Source organism: Oncorhynchus gorbuscha, linkage group LG15, assembly GCF_021184085.1.
Source record: "Oncorhynchus gorbuscha isolate QuinsamMale2020 ecotype Even-year linkage group LG15, OgorEven_v1.0, whole genome shotgun sequence".
Taxonomy (NCBI): domain Eukaryota; kingdom Metazoa; phylum Chordata; class Actinopteri; order Salmoniformes; family Salmonidae; genus Oncorhynchus; species Oncorhynchus gorbuscha.
In genome coordinates, this window is record NC_060187.1 from 37531932 (window position 1) to 37553612 (window position 21681).

At 49.7% G+C, this 21681-nt stretch overlaps 1 protein-coding gene across 2 annotated transcripts in view; it reads left to right on the forward strand.

Moving 5' to 3' along the window:
- LOC123997065 (single-stranded DNA-binding protein 3) overlaps positions 1 to 21335 on the forward strand; it is a 116661-nt gene extending 95326 nt beyond the window's left edge. The window contains exons 6-18 of one of the 2 annotated variants that reach the window (XM_046301044.1): positions 11881 to 11964; positions 13533 to 13592; positions 13703 to 13769; positions 13858 to 13925; positions 14554 to 14618; positions 14835 to 14877; positions 14996 to 15031; positions 15152 to 15206; positions 16461 to 16531; positions 16645 to 16723; positions 17257 to 17285; positions 17519 to 17620; positions 18144 to 21335. In XM_046301044.1, coding sequence (XP_046157000.1) covers positions 11881 to 11964; positions 13533 to 13592; positions 13703 to 13769; positions 13858 to 13925; positions 14554 to 14618; positions 14835 to 14877; positions 14996 to 15031; positions 15152 to 15206; positions 16461 to 16531; positions 16645 to 16723; positions 17257 to 17285; positions 17519 to 17620; positions 18144 to 18305 — 921 coding nt within the window. In that variant the 3' untranslated portion in view covers positions 18306 to 21335. Of the gene's footprint in view, positions 1 to 11880; positions 11965 to 13532; positions 13593 to 13702; positions 13770 to 13857; positions 13926 to 14553; positions 14619 to 14834; positions 14878 to 14995; positions 15032 to 15151; positions 15207 to 16460; positions 16532 to 16644; positions 16724 to 17256; positions 17286 to 17518; positions 17621 to 17975 lie in introns of both variants that reach the window. The other variant, XM_046301045.1, reaches the window with a different exon arrangement.
- The last annotated feature ends 346 nt before the right edge of the window (positions 21336 to 21681 follow it).

Here is a 21681-nt window from a genome sequence, read left to right on the forward strand (position 1 = left end):
TCTCTCCGTGTCTGTCTCGCTCTCTCCGTGTCTGTCTCGCTCTCTCCGTGTCTGTCTCGCTCTCTCCGTGTCTGTCTCTGCTCTCGCTCTCCGTGTCTGTCTCGCTCTCTCCGTGTCTGTCTCGCTCTCTCCGTGTCTGTCTCGCTCTCTCCGTGTCTGTCTCGCTCTCTCCGTGTCTGTCTCGCTCTCTCAGTGTCTGTCTCGCTCTCTCCGTGTCTGTCTCGCTCTCTCCGTGTCTGTCTCGCTCTCTCCGTGTCTGTCTCGCTCTCTCCGTGTCTGTCTCGCTCTCTCTCTCTGTCGCTCGCACGCTCTGTCGCTCGCTCTCTCTGTCGCTCGCTCTCTCCGTGTCTGTCTCGCTCTCTCCGTGTCTGTCTGTCTCGCTCTCTCTCTCTGTCGCTCGCACGCTCTGTCGCTCGCTCTCTCTGTCGCTCGCTCTCTCTGTCGCTCGCTCTCTCTGTCGCTCGCTCTCTCTGTCGCTCGCTCTCTCTCGCTCTCTCTGTCGCTCGCTCTCTCTGTCGCTCGCTCGCTCTCTCGCTCGCTCGCTCTCTCTGTCGCTCGCTCGCTCTCTCTGTCGCTCGCTCGCTCGCTCGCTCTCTCTGTCGCTCGCTCGCTCTCTCTCTCTGTCGCTCGCTCGCTCTCTCTCTCTGTCGCTCGCTCTCTCTCTCCGTCGCTCGCTCTCTCTCTCCGTCGCTCGCTCTCTCTCTCCGTCGCTCGCTCTCTCTCTCCGTCGCTCGCTCTCTCTCTCCGTCGCTCGCTCTCTCTCTCCGTCGCTCGCTCTCTCTCTCCGTCGCTCGCTCGCTCTCTCTGTCGCTCGCTCGCTCTCTCCGTCGCTCGCTCTCTCTCTCTCTGTCGCTCGCTCTTCTCTCTCTCTGTCGCTCGCTCTCTCTCGCTCTCGCTCTCTCTCTGTCGCTCGCTCTCTCTCTCTCTGTCGCTCGCTCTTCTCTCTCTCTGTCGCTCGCTCTCTCTCGCTCTCGCTCTCTCTCTGTCGCTCGCTCTCTCTCGCTCTCGCTCTCTCTCTGTCGCTCGCTCTCTCTCTCTCTGTCGCTCTCTCTCTCTCTCTCTCTGTCGCTCTCTATCTCTCTGTCGCTCTCTCTCTCTCTGTCGCTCGCTCTCTCTCTGTCTCTCGCTCTCTCCGTGTCTGTCTCTCGCTCTCTCCGTGTCTCGCTCTCTCCGTGTCTGTCTCTCGCTCTCTCCGTGTCTGTCTCTCGCTCTCTCCGTGTCTGTCTCTCGCTCTCTCCGTGTCTGTCTCTCGCTCTCTCCGTGTCTGTCTCTCGCTCTCTCCGTGTCTGTCTCTCGCTCTCTCCGTGTCTGTCTCTCGCTCTCTCCGTGTCTGTCTCGCTCTCTCCGTGTCTGTCTCGCACGCTCTCTCCGTGTCTGTCTCGCACGCTCTCTCCGTGTCTGTCTCGCACGCTCTCTCCGTGTCTGTCTCGCACGCTCTCTCCGTGTCTGTCTCGCACGCTCTCTCCGTGTCCCTCTCGCACGCTCTCTCCGTGTCTGTCTCGCACGCTCTCTCCGTGTCTGTCTCGCACGCTCTCTCCGTGTCTGTCTCGCACGCTCTCTCCGTGTCTCTCTCGCACGCTCTCTCCTTGTCTGTCTCGCACGCTCTCTCCGTGTCTGTCTCGCACGCTCTCTCCGTGTCTCTCTCGCACGCTCTCTCCGTGTCTCTCTCGCACGCTCTCTCCGTGTCTCTCGCACGCTCTCTCCGTGTCTCTCTCGCACGCTCTCTCTCTGTCGCTCGCACGCTCTCTCTCTGTCGCTCGCACGCTCTCTCTCTGTCGCTCGCACGCTCTCTCTCTGTCGCTTGCACGCTCTCTCTCTGTCGCTCGCACGCTCTCTCTCTCCGTCGCTCGCTCTCTCTCTGTCGCTCGCTCTCTCTCTCTGTCGCTCTCTCTCTCTCTCTGTCGCTCGCTCTCTCTCTCTGTCGCTCGCTCTCTCTGTCGCTCGCTCTCTCTCTCTGTCGCTCGCTCTCTCTCTCTGTCGCTCGCTCTCTCTCTCTGTCGCTCGCTCTCTCTCGCTATCGCTCGCTCTCTCTCTCTCTGTCGCTCGCTCTCTCTCTCTGTCGCTCGCACGCTCTCTCTCTGTCGCTCGCACGCTCTCTCTCTCTGTCGCTCGCTCTCTCTCTCTCTCCGTCGCTCGCTCTCTCTCTCCGTCGCTCGCTCTCTCTCTCTGTCGCTCGCTCTCTCTCTCTGTCGCTCGCTCTCTCTCTCTGTCGCTCGCTCTCTCTCTCTGTCGCTCGCTCTCTCTCTCTGTCGCTCGCTCTCTCTCTCTGTCGCTCGCTCTCTCTCGCTGTCGCTCGCTCTCTCTCTCTCTGTCGCTCCCTCTCTCCCTGTCGCTCGCTCTCTCTGTCGCTCGCTCTCTCTCTGTCGCTCGCTCTCCCTGTCGCTCGCTCTCCCTGTCGCTCGCTCTCCCTGTCGCTCGCTCTCTCTGTCGCTCTCTCTCTCTGTCGCTCTCTCTCTCTGTCGCTCGCTCTCTCTGTCGCTCGCTCTCTCTGTCGCTCGCTCTCTCTGTCGCTCGCTCTCTCTGTCGCTCGCTCTCTCTGTCGCTCGCTCTCTCTGTCGCTCGCTCTCTCTGTCGCTCGCTCTCTCTGTCGCTCGCTCTCTCTGTCGCTCGCTCTCTCTGTCGCTCTCTCTGTCTCTGTCTCTGTCGCTCGCTCTCTCGCTCTGTCGCTCTCTCTCTCTGTCGCTCGCTCTCTCTCTCTGTCGCTCGCTCTCTCTCTGTCGCTCGCTCTCTCTCTGTCGCTCGCTCTCTCTCTGTCGCTCGCTCTCTCTGTCGCTCGCTCTCTCTCTGTCGCTCGCTCTCTCTCTGTCGCTCGCTCTCTCTGTCGCTCGCTCTCTCTCTGTCGCTCGCTCTCTCTCTGTCGCTCGCTCTCTCTGTCGCTCGCTCTCTCTGTCGCTCGCTCTCTCTGTCGCTCGCTCTCTCTGTCGCTCGCTCTCTCTGTCGCTCTGTCTCCCTCCCTCGCTCTGTCTCCCTCCCTCGCTCTGTCTCCCTCCCTCGCTCTGTCTCCCTCCCTCGCTCTGTCTCCCTCCCTCGCTCTGTCTCCCTCCCTCGCTCTGTCTCCCTCCCTCGCTCTGTCTCCCTCCCTCGCTCTGTCTCCCTCCCTCGCTCTGTCTCCCTCCCTCGCTCTGTCTCCCTCCCTCCCTCGCTCTGTCTCCCTCCCTCCCTCGCTCTGTCTCCCTCCCTCCCTCGCTCTGTCTCCCTCCCTCCCTCGCTCTGTCTCCCTCCCTCCCTCGCTCTGTCTCCCTCCCTCCCTCGCTCTGTCTCCCTCCCTCCCTCGCTCTGTCTCCCTCCCTCCCTCGCTCTGTCTCCCTCCCTCCCTCTGTCGCTCTGTCTCCCTCCCTCCCTCTGCTCTGTCTCCCTCCCTCCCTCGCTCTGTCTCCCTCCCTCCCTCTGCTCTGTCTCCCCTCCCTCCCTCGCTCTGTCTCCCTCCCTCTGTCTCCCTCCCTCCCTCGCTCTGTCTCCCTCCCTCCCTCTGCTCTGTCTCCCTCCCTCCCTCGCTCTGTCTCCCTCCCTCCCTCGCTCTGTCTCCCTCCCTCCCTCGCTCTGTCTCCCTCCCTCCCTCGCTCTGTCTCTCTCTCTCGCTCTGTCTCTCTCTCTGTCTCTCTCTCTCGCTCTGTCTCTCTCTCTCGCTCTGTCTCTCTCTCTCTCGCTCTGTCTCTCGCTCTCTCTGTCTCGCTTTCGCTCTGTCTTTCTCGTTCTTTCCCATATGTCCTTGTGTCCACTCCCTCCATCAGTCTGTGTGGCCAGAGGTTGGGATGGGAGGGAGATGTGTCTCTGGGTTGTGTTGCTCCTCTAATCCCTCCTGTCATCACTGCTCTCCGATGACTGTCTGGGAGGCTAGGGAGATCACCTGATGATGGGGGCACAAACCCTATCAGACTGTGCGTACGCACGCGGACACACACACACACCCTAGCTAAAAAATATCCTGAAAATAACACTTGTAAATGTCATGAAGCATTTCGGTGTGGGGGGTTCTATAGGGAGGGGGAGAGAGAGAGAACAGTGTGTGTGCTGGGGTCGTAGGCAATGTTAATGATGTATGTGGAGTGATCAGAGCAGGGAGCTGCTATCTGATGGTGTTGCGTGAGTGACATTGCTTTCCATAAATAGTCTGCTGCGTGCATTGGAGGGACAGAGGGACAGAGAGAGAAGGGGGGGCAGAGAGAGAGGGGGTGGCAGACAGGGAGAGGGGGAGGAGAGGGAGAGAGAGAGAGAAGGGGGACAGAGAGAGACAGACAGGGAGGGAGGGAGGGACAGAGAGAGACAGACCGACAGGGAGGGAGGGACAGAGGGAGAAGGGGGGGGGAGAGAGAGACAGGAGGGAGGGAGAGGGAGAGAGAAGGGGGGCAGAGAGAGAAAGACAGGGAGGGAGGGAGACAGACAGGGAGGGAGGGAGGGAGGGAGAAGGGGGCAGAGAGCGAGAGAGAGAAGGGGGGCAGAGAGAGACAGGGAGGGAGGGAGGGAGGGAGGGAGGGAGGGAGGGAGGGAGGGAGGGAGGGAGGGAGGGAGGGAGGGAGGAGGGAGAAGGGGGGCAGAGAGAGACAGACAGGGAGGGAGGGACAGAGAGAGAAGGGGGGTAGAGAGAGAGACAGACAGGGAGGGAGGGAGGGAGGGACAGAGCGAGAAGGGGGGCAGAGAGGGAGGGATAGAGAGAAGGGGGCAGAGAGAGAGACAGACAGGGAGGGAGGGAGGGAGGGAGGGACACAGAGAGAAGGGGGGCAGAGAGAGAGAGACAGGCAGGGAGGGAGGGAGGGACAGAGAGAGAGAGAAGGGGGGAGGGAGGGACACAGAGAGAAGGGGGCAGAGAGAGACAGGCAGGGAGGGAGGGAGGGACAGAGAGAGAGAGAAGGGGGGCAGAGAGAGAGACAGGGAGGGAGGGAGGGAGGGACAGAGAGAGAAGGGGGCAGAGAGGGAGGGACAGAGAGAAGGGGGCAGAGAGAGAGACAGACAGGGAGGGAGGGAGGGAGGGACAGAGAGAGAAGGGGGGCAGAGAGAGAGACAGACAGGGATGGAGGGAGGGACAGAGAGAGAGGGGGGTAGAGAGAGAGACAGGCAGGGAGGGACAGAGAGACAAGGGGGGCAGAGAGAGACAGACAGGGAGGGAGGGAGGGAGAGAGAAGGGGGGCAGAGAGAGAGCGACAGGGAGGGAGGGACAGAGAGAGAAGGGGGCAGAGAGAGAGAGAGAGAGAGAGAGAATAGACAGGGAGGGGGAGAGAGAGCGAGCCAGGGAGAGAGGAGGCTGAGATGGAGGGAGGGAGGGAGGGACAGATGGGGAGAGAGGGACAGAGAGAGAAGGGGGGCAGAGAGAGAGAGAGACAGACAGGGAGGGGGAGAGAGAGACAGACAGGGAGGGGGAGAGAGAGACAGACAGGGAGGGGGAGAGGGAGAGAGACAGACAGGGAGGGGGAGAGAGAGAGACAGACAGGGAGGGGGAGAGAGAGACAGACAGACAGGGAGGGGGAGAGAGAGAGACAGACAGGGAGGGGGAGAGAGAGAGAGACAGACAGGGAGGGGGAGAGAGAGAGAGACAGACAGGGAGGGGGAGAGAGAGAGAGACAGACAGGGAGGGGGAGAGAGAGAGACAGACAGGGAGGGGGAGAGAGAGAGAGACAGACAGGGAGGGGGAGAGAGAGAGAGAGAGACAGACAGGGAGGGGGAGAGAGAGAGAGACAGACAGGGAGGGGGAGAGAGAGAGAGACAGACAGGGAGGGGGAGAGAGAGAGACAGACAGGGAGGGGGAGAGAGAGAGACAGACAGGGGAGGGGGAGAGAGACAGACAGGGAGGGGGAGAGAGGAGGCTGGGATGGAGAGAGACAGACAGGGAGAGAGGAGGCCACGATGGAGAGAGAGACCGGGAGAGAGGAGGCTGGGATGGAGAGAGAGACCGGGAGAGAGATAAGAGGAGGGGGAGAGGAGGCTGGGATGGAGAGAGAGACAGGGAGAGAGGAGGCTGGGATGGTGAGACATAAGAGGAGGGGGAGAGGAGGCTGGGATGGAGAGAGAGACTGGGAGAGAGGAGGCTGGGATGGAGAGACATAAGAGGAGGGGGAGAGGAGGCTGGGATGGAGAGAGAGACAGGGAGAGAGGAGGCTGGGATGGAGAGACATAAGAGGAGGGGGAGAGGAGGTTGGGATGGAGAGGGAGACGGGGAGAGAGAGGAGGCTGGGATGGAGAGAGAGACAGGGAGAGAGGAGGCTGGGATGGAGAGAGATAAGAGGAGGGGGAGAGGAAGTCTTGCTCCAGTGTTCTCCACTGCAGTAATTCCCTCCCTGCTCAGCGGCCAGTCAGGCAAGAGAGAGAGGAGGGAAGGAGTGTGAAACGAGAGCCTGCAACACACACACACACGCTGCTCCCTCCAGAGCTTCATATGTGTGCTATCAAATTCCCCCAGCAAGTGGACACTGAGGCCGGAACAATGCTGTGGATCAGTGTGTAGTAGTATAGTATGGAGCAACGATGACACCAGTTATTCCCTTGGCATCGTTTTACACTGGTGTACTGTAGAGAGAGAGAGACACACACACACACAGAGAGAGAGCTCTCTGACAGACTGTCCCTCCCAGTCATGTAGTCTAATGTTGTTGTTGCCTATGCACAGTAAGATCGTGCTAATCATGTGTTACTTCTGTTTGTACTACTATATTTATTATCCAAGCTTAGACCTCTGTAGAGGAGTTGTGGTGTGTTCTGGAAGCTCCCAGTGAATAATGATAAACACTTCACTGTTATGGACAAGTGCTGTCTTCTGTCTACTAATGACCTTCCTCCTCTCCTCCCTCCTTCATGTGCCTGCTACCTCTCTCTTTTGCTTTCTTGCTCTCGCTCCCTCTTTCTCTCTTTCTCTCTCTCTCTCTCTCTCTCTCTCTCTCTCTCTCTCTCTCACTCTCTCTCACTCTCACTCTCACTCTCACTCTCACTCTCTCACACACACACAAACTCCTGTCTGCCCCCTCTTTCTTCTGCTAACCTCTCCTTTTTGCAGGAGTCAACTACCTTCCTCTATTTTTTCACCATTCCTCAATCTTCCACATCCTGCTTCTCTCTTTCTCTCTCCTCATGTCTCCTGACCTGTCTTTTTCTGTTTGGGAAGGAAGTACATGAAAAAGTATTCAAAAGTAGTGCATAAATCAGAGCGTTTCAGAAGGTGCTTGCTAGGGTGTACAGTACAGCATACAGTATGATTGTGCATGGCTGTGTGTGTGTACAATACAGCATACAGTATGATTGTGCTTGGCTGTGTGTGTGTACAATACAGCATACAGTATGATTGTGCATGGCTGTGTGTGTGTGTACAGTACTGCATACAGTATGATTGTGTGTGTGTGTGTGTGTGTGTGTGTGTGTGTGTGTGTGTGTGTGTGTGTGTGTGTGTGTGTGTGTGTGTGTGTGTGTGTGTGTGTGTGTGTGTGTGTGTGTGTGTACAGTACTGCATACAGTATGATTGTGCATGGCTATGTGTGTGTGTGTGTGTGTGTGTGTACAGTACAGCATACAGTATGATTGTGTGTGTGTGTGTGTGTACAGTACAGCATACAGTATGATTGTGCATGGCTGTGTGTGTGTGTGTACAGTACTGCATACAGTATGATTGTGTGTGTGTGTGTGTGTGTGTGTGTGTGTGTGTGTGTGTGTGTGTGTGTGTGTGTGTGTGTGTGTGTGTGTGTGTGTGTGTGTGTGTGTGTGTGTGTGTGTGTGTGTGTGTGTGTGTGTGTGTACAGTACTGCATACAGTATGATTGTGCATGGCTGTGTGTGTGTGTACAGTACTGCATACAGTATGATTGTGCATGGCTATGTGTGTGTGTGTGTGTGTGTACAGTACTGCATACAGTATGATTGTGCATGGCTGTGTGTGTGTGTACAGTACTGCATACAGTATGATTGTGCATGGCTATGTGTGTGTGTGTGTGTGTGTGTGTACAGTACAGCATACAGTATGATTGTGCATGGCTGTGTGTGTGTGTGTGTACAGTAGTAGCAGGCAGTGTGTTTTTTTCTAGCATCCGTCCCAGATGCAGAAGAGAGGGGTAATTAACTGCCGTGGTAGCAGCAGCCCAGAGAGCGAAGGCTGGGCGGGGGGTAGAGCGGGGGCCCCCGCAGCTTCAAGACTCCCCTAATCTGTACCTTACAGGCCAAGACTCAGATCAGGCTCCTGCAGGAGAGGAGAGAGAGAAGTGTGGAAGGAGGACCACAAAGCCTGCATGTTGGCGTCTGGCCCGGATCTGCGATTCTCCCTGGCATAGCAGGGGTCAGCCCGCTTAATAATCCTCACGCCAAAACTCCACTGCAGCAGCCCCTCTGGGAAGGGCAGGCCCAACTCACACTAGGAGAGGACGAGGAGAACCTGCCGGCTCACACTAACAGCATGTTGGCCCAGTGGGGATAGAAGAAAACAATGTCAATCCATTGGTATTACAAACACTGAAGGAGTAAACGGTGGTGATAAATGGAACAGAGATGGTTTCTAATCTATATGTTCTGTTACAGGAATGTCTCTCCATAGTCGCTAACTGTCATTGAAGTTGGAGCACAATTGAATGTGTCGTAGTTCTGTAGCCTGGGTGTAAAACTCTAAATCGAGACTGAGTTTGAGGTCAGTTGAATGTGTCGTAGTTCTGTAGCCTGGGTGTAAAACTCTAAATCAAGACTGAGTTTGAGGTCAGTTGAATGTGTCGTAGTTCTGTAGCCTGGGTGTAAACTCTAAATCAAGACTGAGTTTGAGGTCAGTTGAATGTGTCTGAGTCAAGGTACCGATAGGTAGACTTGTCTAGCTTAGGTATAGTAGCTACTCTCTTGTTGAGAATCAGGTGCTGAACTCTGTCGAGTTGGACGACCCATTGTGTTTCTCTCTCTCTCTCTCTCTCTCTCTCTCTCTCTCTCTCTCTCTCTCTCTCTCTCTCTCTCTCTCTCTCTCTCTCTCTCTCTCTCTCTCTCTCTCTCTCTCTCTCTATCTCTCTCTATCTCTCTCTATCTCTCTATCTCTCTCTATCTCTCTCTCTCTCTATATATCTCTCTCTATATATCTCTCTCTCTATATATCTCTCTCTCTCTCTCTATATCTCTCTCTCTCTATATCTCTCTCTATATCTCTCTCTCTCTCTCTATATCTCTCTATATATATCTCTCTATATCTCTCTCTCTCTCTCTCTCTCTCTCTCTCTCTCTCTCTCTCTCTCTCTCTCTCTCTCTATCTACCACCAACTACTCTGTTGTTCACTTTATCAACGGTCTGTCTGTAGCCTAGTCTGGAAGTAGCATATCGACTGACATTCCTGACCGCTGAGGCAGGAATCATAGATACACGGCAGTGACTCACAGAAACATGCTAAACGACTGTCAGCGCACTGTTCTCTAGTCTCCCCGGGGGGGGGGGGGCACTCAGGGCAGTCTCTCCCCACCGAGCTGACATGTTGCCATGAGCCTGTAGAGCTGCTGCCTCTGCCCGCTGGAATGTGAGAAAGGAATGACAATGAGTGTGTATTGTGCTGTTGTTCATCCAGGCTTTGTTTGTTGTGTTTCAGTTTGGCTTTGTGCTCTGCCTGCCTCTCTCAGTAGTTCCACACTGCCCTCTTGTGGTGGTGGGCGGTACTGTAGATACGGTACATACATACACATGACTGGCTCAGTATAGCCATCCGTTCTGTGTTCTGTGTTACTACCCCTTCAGGGATAGCAGCAGCAGAGGTGTTGTGTTCTTCCTAATGCAGATCTGAGGAGGGGGAATCTGGGAGTACGTCGGGGAAGGGGAGTCTGGGAGTACGTCGGTGGAGGGGGGGTGGGTTTGTGGTACGCTGCCAAGCTGTTATCTCCTTAGCTGGGTTGAAAATGATTGTATTAATTGCTTCATTTACCCCCCCCACCCTCTCTCTCTTACACACAGACTCTTACAAACACAGACAACCACGCGCAGTCCAGCCACGTTGTTTTTCAGGCGCGGATTGGTCTCGTCCCTTTCTGTCTCTGCAGGCACACATCGAAGGGACCGCAAACCTCATGAATGCCATATGCTTCCAAATTCAGTCCTGATAGCATGGAGACTGAGGGAGTCCAGAGTAGCGAGTGGAGCTCCGTTATAAGGTATTATAGAGGGCCAGATAGAGAGAGGAGGAGCAGGGGCTGCAGGTTACAGCAGCTGGGCGAGTGTTGCCTGGCTCTGCAGGGGTGGCTTGTTAGACACACTGCTACGACAGACTCCCCAACAGTAATAACTCTGGGGTCTGACAGAAGGACAGCAGCGCTAGCCCTCCATGCCAACGTGCTGAGGCCAGCTAGTGCAGCTGGTGTTAGCCACAACCCAGAAGGATCTCAGGACCCACCTCAGTCATTTCTAGAACACTTACAGTATGTCAGAGCTACCACTCTCTATAGATGCAGTCACATTTGTTACCATTTAAAAATGTACTATTGGTCTCCACTCAATAATGGTAAGAATTGGGAATGAAAGCACAAGGCCACTATGGTAAGTGGGTTTTATATACAAAACACATACTTGTGAAGAATTCATGTGAAACGCTCTATTGGGCAACAATTTATGTGGATTAAAAACACCACGCTGCAAACACTTCATCTCAAGAGCTCCTCATAGATCCACAGCTATGTGCCTTTATCAACATGGCTCTCACATGGAGAACCTGCACGTGAGGTGGCTGAGCAGGACAATGGCTGACTGCCTACCCCATTTACCCTGTACACCTCTCAACCACCCAGGTTTGACTTGCTGCTTGACTTCTCGGGCTGAAGCGTTTCTGTAATGAATCTTTTATAAAATACTAGTTGAATGCATCAGTCTAGGTTTTTATTCCTTTGTTTATTGTGCTCAAGCAGTGGGTTTTCACTGCTCTCCTCTGTCAGCTCACCACCATCTCCCTGGTGCCAGAGCTTCTCATGGTGGGTGAGAATGAGAAGATGCTGCTGGTATCTGTGCAGCTGCTGCTGCTTGGTCTGTTGGAACTGAAGAGAGATCTACCGAGGTTTCATCAGACAGGTTGGCTCTTCCTAGTGAGATGACGTTGAATAGTAGAATTGTCTCCTGGCCAGGTGCAAAGACCTGCAAACGTGCTGCCGTGGAAAGACGTTCAGGGGAAATGGGGACGTATGGGCTTGGTACTCATACAGGTGTGTGTCTGGTATTGCTGATTTTGAAAGGGCAGGATTACCAGTCTGCAACATTACTGAAGGCTTCAAGTGTGTGTGTGTGTGTGTGTGTGTGTGTGTGTGTGTGTGTGTGTGTGTGTGTGTGTGTGTGTGTGTGTGTGTGTGTGTGTGTGTGTGTGTGTGTGTGTGTGTGTGTGTGTGTGTGTGTGTGTGTCATGGTTGAGTGCTTCAGGTCTCATGGAGGTGTTCACAGACTGGTTGATAACACTGTGAACGTGTGTGGTCTCCTCTCTGTACCCTGTATGACTCTGGGTTTACATATGGCTTGTTAAAAGTTGGAACCGGTCCTGTTTTGAACGTGGTTGCTTAGCAGGTTATCTGAGGTTGGTTGTCAGTTGTTCCATATGTCATATGTTTACATAGTTCCTGAATATGATCAGCTCTTTTTTCATCTCTCAGCCATCTTCTTTTTTTTTACACTGAGAGAGATGTTCTGTTGGTTAGAAATTAAGTTTAAGAGATTGCTTGTGTTAATTATATTTCATTGGACATATTATTCAACACAAAGATGTATGATCCATTTAAATAACTATATTGGAGATCCATACATTCATCTGTGTTGTGGTAGTGGTCTACGGTACAGACATTATGAACAGTTCGCCATAGTGGTGTATTGTACTGCTGCTGCTGTTATTGTGAGGCAGACAGAGCAGCTACAGCCAGGTTCTGTCCATGGTCCTCCAAGCATCTCTGTATCCCTCATCTCCCTCTCTCTTCTCTCTTAAAGGGACCTCCTGGCTCCCAGCCGTCACCCCACGCACAGCCACCCCCACACAACCCCAACAACCCCATGATGGGACCTCACGGCCAGGTAAGACACACTCACACACACCCTGGTTTCTCACACACACTCTGCCCCCTCTCCCTCGCCTTTTGCTGCACAGGCAGGGACAAACCTTTTTTTCGCACCACGTCGATGCAGATACGCCTGGAAGGGATTTTCTTAGCTGGTTAGAAGAGCATTTCCGCTAACCCGAACCCCTTTCCTAACCTAATTCTCCTAACCTGCCACATTCTCCCTACCTGCTGCATAATGTCTCCTAACCTGCTATGAAAAAGTAACTTGTGGTGTGAAAAGAGTGTTTCTCACACAGGCAGGCAGTCCCTCTTCCACTTTCTCACTCAATCACGATCTCCCTCTGCCTATCCACTCACACAGAGAGGCCTCTGTTCTCTTCCTCCCTCTCTTCCTCTTCTACACCCACTCACTCCTTATCGGTCTCTCTCTCTTCGTCTCACTCACTCATTCACTCACTCACCCACACCCCCTCTCCCCCTACCCCCACTCCTAACCTGACTCCCACCCCCCACAACCTATGTCTATACAAACTGCCCTGCTACATAGTTGTGGACAGACAGACAGTGGCCATAACGCTGTAGATAGGATAAATAATTCAGCTGTGTTGGCCCAGCTGTAGGAAGGAGAGGAGGAGGAGCAGGCCGACTCTCTCCTCTTCCTAAGCCCAGCACTCACTATCCCATCTCCCATCAATATCCCATTAATATTGCAGCAGTGCCTGACACTGTGGAGCGCTCGTACACAAACTCACCACAACTTGGCTAAGACAAAGGCAGAGGGAGAGAGATTGAGATTGGGGGAGAGAGACAGGGAGGGACCTGAGAGGGGGTGGAGGGGAAACAGCAGTCTTTCCCTTCAGGGCCTGGTCATTATATAAGCTGTCCTCCAGCTGGCCTCGTTTCCCCTCGCCCAACTAGTAGCTTGCGTTTAATTGGCTCTGAAAGCCTGTTTCTTTGTTGTCATGGTGTCATGTTTCACCTGCCTTTACGCGTTTCTTATAGCGTGATAATGTGTTTGTAATGATTGACTGTCAATCACACTGGTTAGTTGCACTCTTGATGATTATATTATATTTAAGTTTGTTGTCCCTTGATGGATTCAATTATTTTCCGAATGTTATTGTTTCGTTAGATACGTTGAGCTATTTTCTGTGGTTGCAACACACTGTAGAAATGTTTCTTGTAGCTCTCTCTGGTACGATGGTCAGTACAGTGTGTGGATGCATGTGGAAAAAGTGTGTGTATTCTTCACTACCCTCCTGCACACCCTCCCAGCCACATCCAACACCCATCTGTACCCTCATCCGCTACTGTTCTCTCATTCAACATGCTGCGTCACCCACAACCATGTTCACCCTCAGCTATATATCTGTCTCTCTGTCTCTGTATGTTCTATTTGTTTTCAGTATCCGAGGACTGGTCTTCAGAACCCTGACACAACCTTTGCCTTGTGTAGAATGAAAACAAAGCACCTTCAAACTTGGAGCTTTTTCTCCAGCACAATGGCTCCCCCTGCTGACAGCTGCAAGTAACACGCATGATGGATAGGACTAACGTTAACATCTGTCCTCCTCCCCACAGCCTTTCATGTCCCCACGGTACCCAGGTGGACCTCGTCCATCACTTCGCATGCCAAATCAGGTAAGGTATCTATCTCTGAGGTGTACATTTTTAGGGAGTTGAATGCTCTGTGCTAATGTTTCTCTCTCTCTCTCTCTCTCTCTCTCTCTCTCTCTCCCTTCTTCCTTCAGCCACCTGTGGGAGTCCCAGGGTCACAACCACTCCTGCCAAACAGTCTGGATCCCACCAGACCACAGGGTATAACTTAAGGATATGTGCTTGTAGAATGTATTTGGTCTGAAATTGTCCCATGCTGACAACGTTCTCTCAATGGTTCCTCCTCCAGGACATCCAAACATGGGCGGCCCAATGCGGATGAACCCCCCCAGAGGGATGGGCGGCATGGGCCCACAGGTACAGCCAGGCACCACCCCTCTCCCCTAAAGTCTGCTGCTCCACACCTCTGTCCATGAACCCCATGTCCCTTTACAGCACAACACACTGAACACAAAAGGTTTTATTCATCTCTACTTTATCCCATACATTTAGTCTCAACCTTTTTCTATCGGTCTCAAAGCAAGCCTGACATAATACCTCTCAAGTACCACTCTCTCCTCGTTGAGTTTTTAATTCCGCTGTCTAGTTTCCAATCACCAAGTCAGTCAGTTTGAGCATCGTGGCCCTCTGTGCCCTGCTGCCCTTCTCCCCGCCTCCCTTACTGTGCGACTTTGGCAGTCAACAATTCAGCAGCTGGTGCGGCATCTGCTCGACAAGTGTAATCGTCTGCTGAACAAAACTCTACCTCTGAGTGGAGCTGCTCTGTGTCCTGCCCCACGCTGCCATCATGCCAAGCCCCCACTGTGCAGCCATCACATCACAACTTAGACACACTCAAGTCCGCCCCTGTTATCGTTATACACATACATTACTAATCAGGATCGAGTCATTAAAATCGCCTGGCTCAAACAGAACAAATGAGAGTGTGATCCCTGGAATGTATTGTCCTCGGTAGTATGAAAGGTGTGTACCTCTCTCTGTGTAGAACTATGGTGGTGGAATGAGGCCTCCTCCCAACTCCATGGGGCCAGGAATGCCAGGGATGAACATGTGAGTAGAGTCATTCTCCAAAGGCATTTCATCACCTCCGTCTACTTACTATGATGTTTTATTTTGTCCAAATATCTGAATTGCTAATAAAATGTATATTAATAGCACTGATGGGACGTAAGAATATTTGACAAGTAACAATCTGAGGGAATACAAGCTCTTTGTTCTGCAGTGAGCCTCTCTCACACAGCCTCTTCTCCCCTCTGTCTGTGTCAGGGGTCCTGGAGGTCGAGGTTGGCCCAATCCCAACGCAAACTCAGTAAGTCCTGCTCACTCACCTTCTCAATCACTCTAATGCCTTATTGGTTTTAGAGCCATTTCTTTGTTGTGAAAGTCACAAGTTTACTGATTGTGTCCCCTTTCTGTTCTCTCCATAGATAGCCTATTCCTCCTCATCTCCTGGAAACTATGTGGTAAGTCTCAAGCCTAAATAATGACTAGTATTGTTGGCCATAGCTGACATCTGACTGCTACTTTATATGTCCAGATGTTTTGGGAATATCATTAGTCTAAATCTCTCGTCTTTCTCCCAGGGTCCTCCAGGGGGCGGAGGCCCACCAGGAACTCCCATCATGCCTAGCCCAGGAGGTTCGTCCTACTTATTTGTCTCCATGTGCCTCCTCACTCATCCCACTCTAATTAAACTCCCAGTGCTCATTTACTTTGTGGACACAGCCACACTGACATAGTGAGTGATTTGTATGTTAAACAAGCGTAGCTATTTATGTGTTTTCTATACTGGACCTGTGTAAATTGGCAGGGTATTGAGCTGTGATCATCTGACTGTGATCAGTCTGATGTTCCTGTTGAGGACAGCACAGACAGAACAAACTGCTCTGGTCTAACATCCTGTGGATGTGCAGTTTTTGTTCGGGTGTGGAGCGGTTTCTTTTTGTGTCCACTATTCATTATTTATATACATACTTCTATTGTGATGCGTTGCCTGGGCAACCTGTGCACAGTGCTCCTTACACGTAGAGCTGGAACACAGTTTTCCACTGCAGTCGCCAAGGCCCCCCCCCCCCGCACTCCACCACACCCTCCGTCACGACTGCACAACCTGCTGCACAACCTGCTGCACAACCTACACCCAGGGCCACAACCAAGCATCAAACCCCACACTCTCTTTCCTTTACTCCCCTTCTCTTGCTCCCCTTCTCTCTCTCCCTCTTTTCCCCCTCTCTCTTTCACCCGTTCTCTCTCTCCCTCTTTTTTCCCCTCTCTTTCACCCGTTCTCTCTCTCCCTCTTTTCCCCCTCTCTCTTTCACCCGTTCTCTCTCTCCCTCTTTTCCCCCTCTCTCTTTCACCCGTTCTCTCTCTCCCTCTTTTCCCCCTCTCTCTTTCACCCGTTCTCTCTCTCCCTCTTTTCCCCCTCTCTCTTTCACCCGTTCTCTCTCTCCCTCTTTTCCCCCTCTCTCTTTCACCCGTTCTCTCTTATCTATCACTTAGTTTGTTATATACATGTATCTCCTACTCTCACCACACTGCAATGTCAGCACAAGGTCACCTCTATCCTCATATTCTATTCAGGATGGAGACACAAGGAGAGCAGCATGATGTGCTGATCCTGTTTACTTCCCACTGGCTCTGTAGTCATCAGGATTTAACCCCAAGTTCATGGAAACATGAGATATGAAAATTGTGCGACATTAGGCTTTCCCAATCCATGTGGCTTGATGAATTATAACCTGCATGTGTCTGTATGGAGCATTGTCACATTTGGTGGTTTTGTAAGGTTTAATCTCAAAGCTGTCCATGCATGTGGCTGAAGGAAATACAGGACAACACTGTGTAGTTGTGCTCAGTTACTGTAGCCTGGACTAACTGTTTCCATCTCACCAGACTCCACAAATTCCAGTGAAAACATCTACACAATGATGAATCCTATTGGCCCTGGTGGTAACAGACCTAATGTAAGCGGGCTCTTTGTTTTTCATGGGTCACCTGTTTTCAAATCGGTAGAGGTGATCATTATACAATTTAATATGATCATGACAAAGTTCAGTAAGTTGTAACTTTTTTACAGTTCCCGATGGGGCCGGGCCCTGATGGCCCAATGGGTGGAATGGGAAGCATGGAGCCTCACCATATGAACGGATCACTAGGTAAGTTTTAACAGCAGCGATCAGCTGATCAATCATTTACAATATTATTCTCTGTCAGCATGTACAACTTTTGTCTGGAATTTGTTTAACCATTGTGATGAACAGGACAATTTACATTTCTGAAAATTGCGTGTCAATATTAGGCAGCAATTTAGAACTACCGTAGAAGTTTGATGTGGTCATCTAGTTTAAGTTGTTGAAAATCGGTAGCCGAGTTCTGTGAGAAGTACCGCTTTCCTATTGTGACAATGCCCTCTTGTGGATGGTAGAGGGAATGCTCCCTCCATAGTAGTATTGATTGAAGTAGAAGCAGATTATGTGGGCAGCACGCGGGCACATTGATTATGTAGACAGGTGAGACATTATCGATGAAGCCAATGAAGTTGGGTCTCATCTGTATTTGAAACGAATAGCTTAATTAAAGCACATTAGCTGTGTTAAGTGTTGAATGTGATCCCCAGCCAGAGATGTTGATTACAGCTTTACAGTGATGAGCTTTTCTCTCATGTCAATCTCTCTCTCGTTGTTTTCAGGCTCTGGTGACATGGATGGGTTGCCAAAGGTAAGCCTCTATAAAAGACTCCATATTAGATAGACTTACATTCATTTCAACACACACCCATCAGGTGAAGGTTATCCAAAGCACTTCTAATACTGATGATTTGGTTTGGACCCAAAGCTGCCAGAAATTCAATAATGGCACCTTATGATGACATCCAGTCACGAGAAATGGCTGATGAGAGTGGAAAGACCTGTCTGGTAAATCTTGATTTTTTTCTTTGTTTGTTTGTGTAGAATTCTCCCAACAACATGGCAGGCATGAACAACCCTCCTGGAACTCCGCGGGATGATGGGGAGATGGCAGGCAACTTTTTAAACCCATTCCAAAGTGAAAGTGTGAGTTCTCCATAGTGGTTCTCTTCCCTAACCTGCAACCATCAGGCAGCGTGCTTCTGTGAACAAATTCTCATCTCACTGCTGACTTATTCCTATATCCTAAACACTTTCCCTTCGGTCTTTACTTCACGTTGTCGAAATGAGATTTGTTTTATAATGTCAAGGTAGAACATTCCTAATTACCTGGCTGTCTCATAAAGCAGTCTGCTTGTTATGCTTGTTAACACATTTTCACGTTGACTAAATCGTAATTACATTGAATGAAGTTGCTTATTGCATGTTGAATTAGCATCATATGAATAGTAATATAGCATTGGCTCATCTATTTCCCCCTTCCCTTCTTCTCTCTTTGCAGTATTCACCCAACATGACGATGAGTGTGTGATTTATTTTTTATTTTATCTTTTATTCTATTTTATTTTGTTTCTTTTTTTTTTATCTCTCCCCCTTACCCTCCCACCCCGCTGCATCTTGCATTGCCCCCCCCCCCCCCTCCCCCGGATGGCGTGCTGTGTTTTGCAGCCCCCCCGGGATGTCACTGGAGCGCAGGACTCCCATCAAGATCACCCATCCCAGTGTGTGCAAAGTGGGGCTTCTGAGCAGGAAACAGTCTCAGAGCCACAGGAAGAGCCAGCTCAGTGACTCTCCCTCTCCGCCTGGCTTCCTCACAGGCCCAGGACAGTGAGAGTGGGGGACTCTGCAGGAACCCTCCTCAGCAACAGTTCTCTCAGCATCAAGGCTGGTGGCTCCACTCTACTTTATCATGTTATTATTTGTTTGTTCAAATGTTGTTTTTGCATGCAGCAGTTGTGAGGTTTGAGGCTCACCTTCATTCAGTTAATGTGTCCTTGTTTTGAAATGAAAAGCTTAACTGCTGATGCATTAAGGGCAAGAACAGTTTATATGTTTGTATTTTATTAATAATAATGATATCATTTTCATAATTGATATTGTTATAATGATGTAGTTATCATTTCCTGTTAAGGGCACATTGTATCTCAACAACATCGACAACAGAATAAGCACACACTCAAAAAATGCACAATGACACTTCTGTTTACATGATTTTAGGTATTTGATGTTTCCTGTTAGTTTTTTGTTGTTGTCTCAACGCCCTACGCATACCTCTCTGTTCTTCACAGAACTCGTAGCCGATGTCTTTACTACCAGAAAACCATGGCACCAAAATGTAAACAGTCAAGCAGAGTGCGATAGGAGTACAAGAATAGCTGTTCACCTGCTTGACATCACTCATCTAGGAATGATCCTTCCTGACACTCCCATCCATGTTATCACTGGAGTTCCCCAAAACGTCAATGTGAAAATGGAGGCGATATCAGAAACTTCTTTATCCTTTGGTACTCTAGTCTGTCAGTCTTCTACATGTCTGGTCACACGTACCCCTCCCCAAAATGTTGAGTCAGTGTATATAAGTGTTTGTTCAGGCTTGTTGCATTACTCTGCAAAGATGGACTGATCAAATGTAATTTGGACAATTGCTAATTCTACTTTCAGTTCAGGTGGCTTTGAACATGTATTATTCTGTCTTGCGACCTGTGTCCTTCCAATTCAGTAAAGACGGAAAGGGTTTTTTCAGACCCTCTATGTTCTTCTATGGATTTGCTCTAGCCTGTAAATACAACATATTTAGCTTGTATTGTGGTTGTTTATTTGTTGTTTTGATATACAACTTGTCTGTGAATCCTGAAAGTGGATCCTTCTCCTCCTGCATTGCTTTGACTGTTACCCTGCATACAATCTCCAGGCTCAATGTTTATTTACTGATTGTCATACAGGCCTCTTGCTATCGGTTTTCATGTCGTTGTTGGTGTACAAACCTCCATCTGCTTCCTTCCAGTTAGAGTTGACCTCACAGATCCTTATGATCCGGTGTCTGACCCCTCTCACATGCAACCATAGTTTAGAGAGGGGCCAACTCCACAGAGCTCCCATCCACCTGTTCCCTCTGGGTCTGGGCTTGTCCATGGGCTGCTAGATCCTGGGTATGGGGTGGCTGTAGCACCACTGGTGATGGGAGTGTGAAATGACTGGAGTGACTGCACAGTGTGGCTTAATTCACTCTCCCGCTACAAGAAAGGAGTGCTCTATAGAACCGAGTAGCTTTTAGTGCACCTACTCACACTTGAATATGTACTTTGAGAAATGAGAGAATTCCACCTGGTTGGACTGAATTGTGAGTCAAACGAAGTCTTTTATTCTAGTTTTTTGTTTTTGTTTTAATTTCTATGAAGTCTATTCAAGAAATTGTGTGCAAAAAAGGCCATAGAATATCTACACCTAAGGAGTGAATTGACCCAAGGCTGTTCCTCAAACTTTCATGTGATTTTCTTGTGTGTTGTGCTAAGCGGCAGATACCGTTTATTTCAAAAAGTCCTTTTTCAACAAGCTACATATTTCTGTTCTTATTTAATATCATTCTGGCCTCTGTCTGTGATTGGTCTTTTGCCAGTGACCTTGCTATAGTGTTGGCAGATACTTTATGGAGTAGCTTGGATTCAGAGCTGAACAGGGACATCTTCTGGGTAAGTTGTTTTGAGGAACGACTAACTCCAGTGTTCCTCTAGCACACTGACTGGCACACAGCCCTCTGTCCCCCACCCGCCCCCTACAGCCCCATCCTCACACTCTTGAGCCCTCCTTTCCTTTAATTTCCTTTTTTGTAAATACTGTATAATGCATTTTGATATCATTGACATGTTTTGATATGTCAGTCACTACCAATGTATACAGCTGAAAGTAAATTATAAATGACCTGTCCATGTTTTCATAATAAAGAGACGATGTGCTGGACATTTTGATTGGCCAAAACAAAATTGTGGTAAAAATGAAATATGCATGTAAATTTACTTGAACATACAGTAACTGCACCCTAAACACTTATTTCTGGTCGGGATACATATGTGAAAATAACCTGTCATCCATTTAGCTGGGTTTGAGGAGTCGTTTTATTATCTTGTAAGGACCGAGAGGGCGGTGAAGGGGATGTATGATGTCAATGATGCTGTTTATTCTTGCAATTGGAGCGTCCTCACTCTGTCCTTGAAATCATCTCAAATGGTTTCTAAGAATGGTTATTGCCTACTCAAAAGGCCATCGTCTCATTAAAACATGTGACCACCTATAATTACAGTTTTTAATATGAAGGATTTTTATCAATTTAAGAACTTTAAAAAGGAAAACATACTTAATGTCATTTTAAATTAAAGAATAGATCAAAAGTAATGCTAATGCGGAAAAACTGTGTCCTTGCTATTCACTCCTGATGAAATAGCGTTGTATATATTGATTCTCACTGATCCTCTCTCAGTCCTCTGTGTATAACAATTGTTGGCCATCTCTGTACTTCTATTGTGATGTATAATACTGTAACATTAGGAAGATTTGCGGGTGATGGGATGGTTGTGTGGGACAGGGGTCAAGGGGAGGGAATATAAATATTCTCCTGTACCGTTCATTGTCCTTTCTGATGACATGGCAGTATTCTATATGAAGCAGTCTGTCCCTTGGGTTTGCTTTGTATTTCATAGTAGGATAGTTCAGATCTTGTCTTAAGGAGTTAGGTGTCTTGTGTAGGTAATAAATATGTCCTTTGTATGTTTCTTTATATTGTAAAGTTTCTTTAGACTGAAAGAAAAATTGATAATTTGCTTATCAAAAAAGAAACTGCATCAATAATAAATGTAATTTGATTTTTCCTCGTTGTTCGAGTCTTTTTTCTGTGCACATCTGATAATCAGTGTGTATTTATTTTATTAATTGACACTTCACACAGCATGACGCTTTTCAAACTTTTGCAAGGACATCATAAAATATGACCGCTCATTTGAGAATAATGTATCCATTAATAGATTAAAAATGCAAAATGAAAAAACAATAATTTTGCACGCCCAATTTTTCAGTTTTTGATTTGTTAAAAAAGTTTGAAATATCCAATAAATGTCGTTCCACTTCATGATTGTGTCCCACTTGTTGTTGATTCTTCACGAAAAAATACAGTTTTATATCTTTGTTTGAAGCCTGAAATGTGGCAAAAGGTCGCA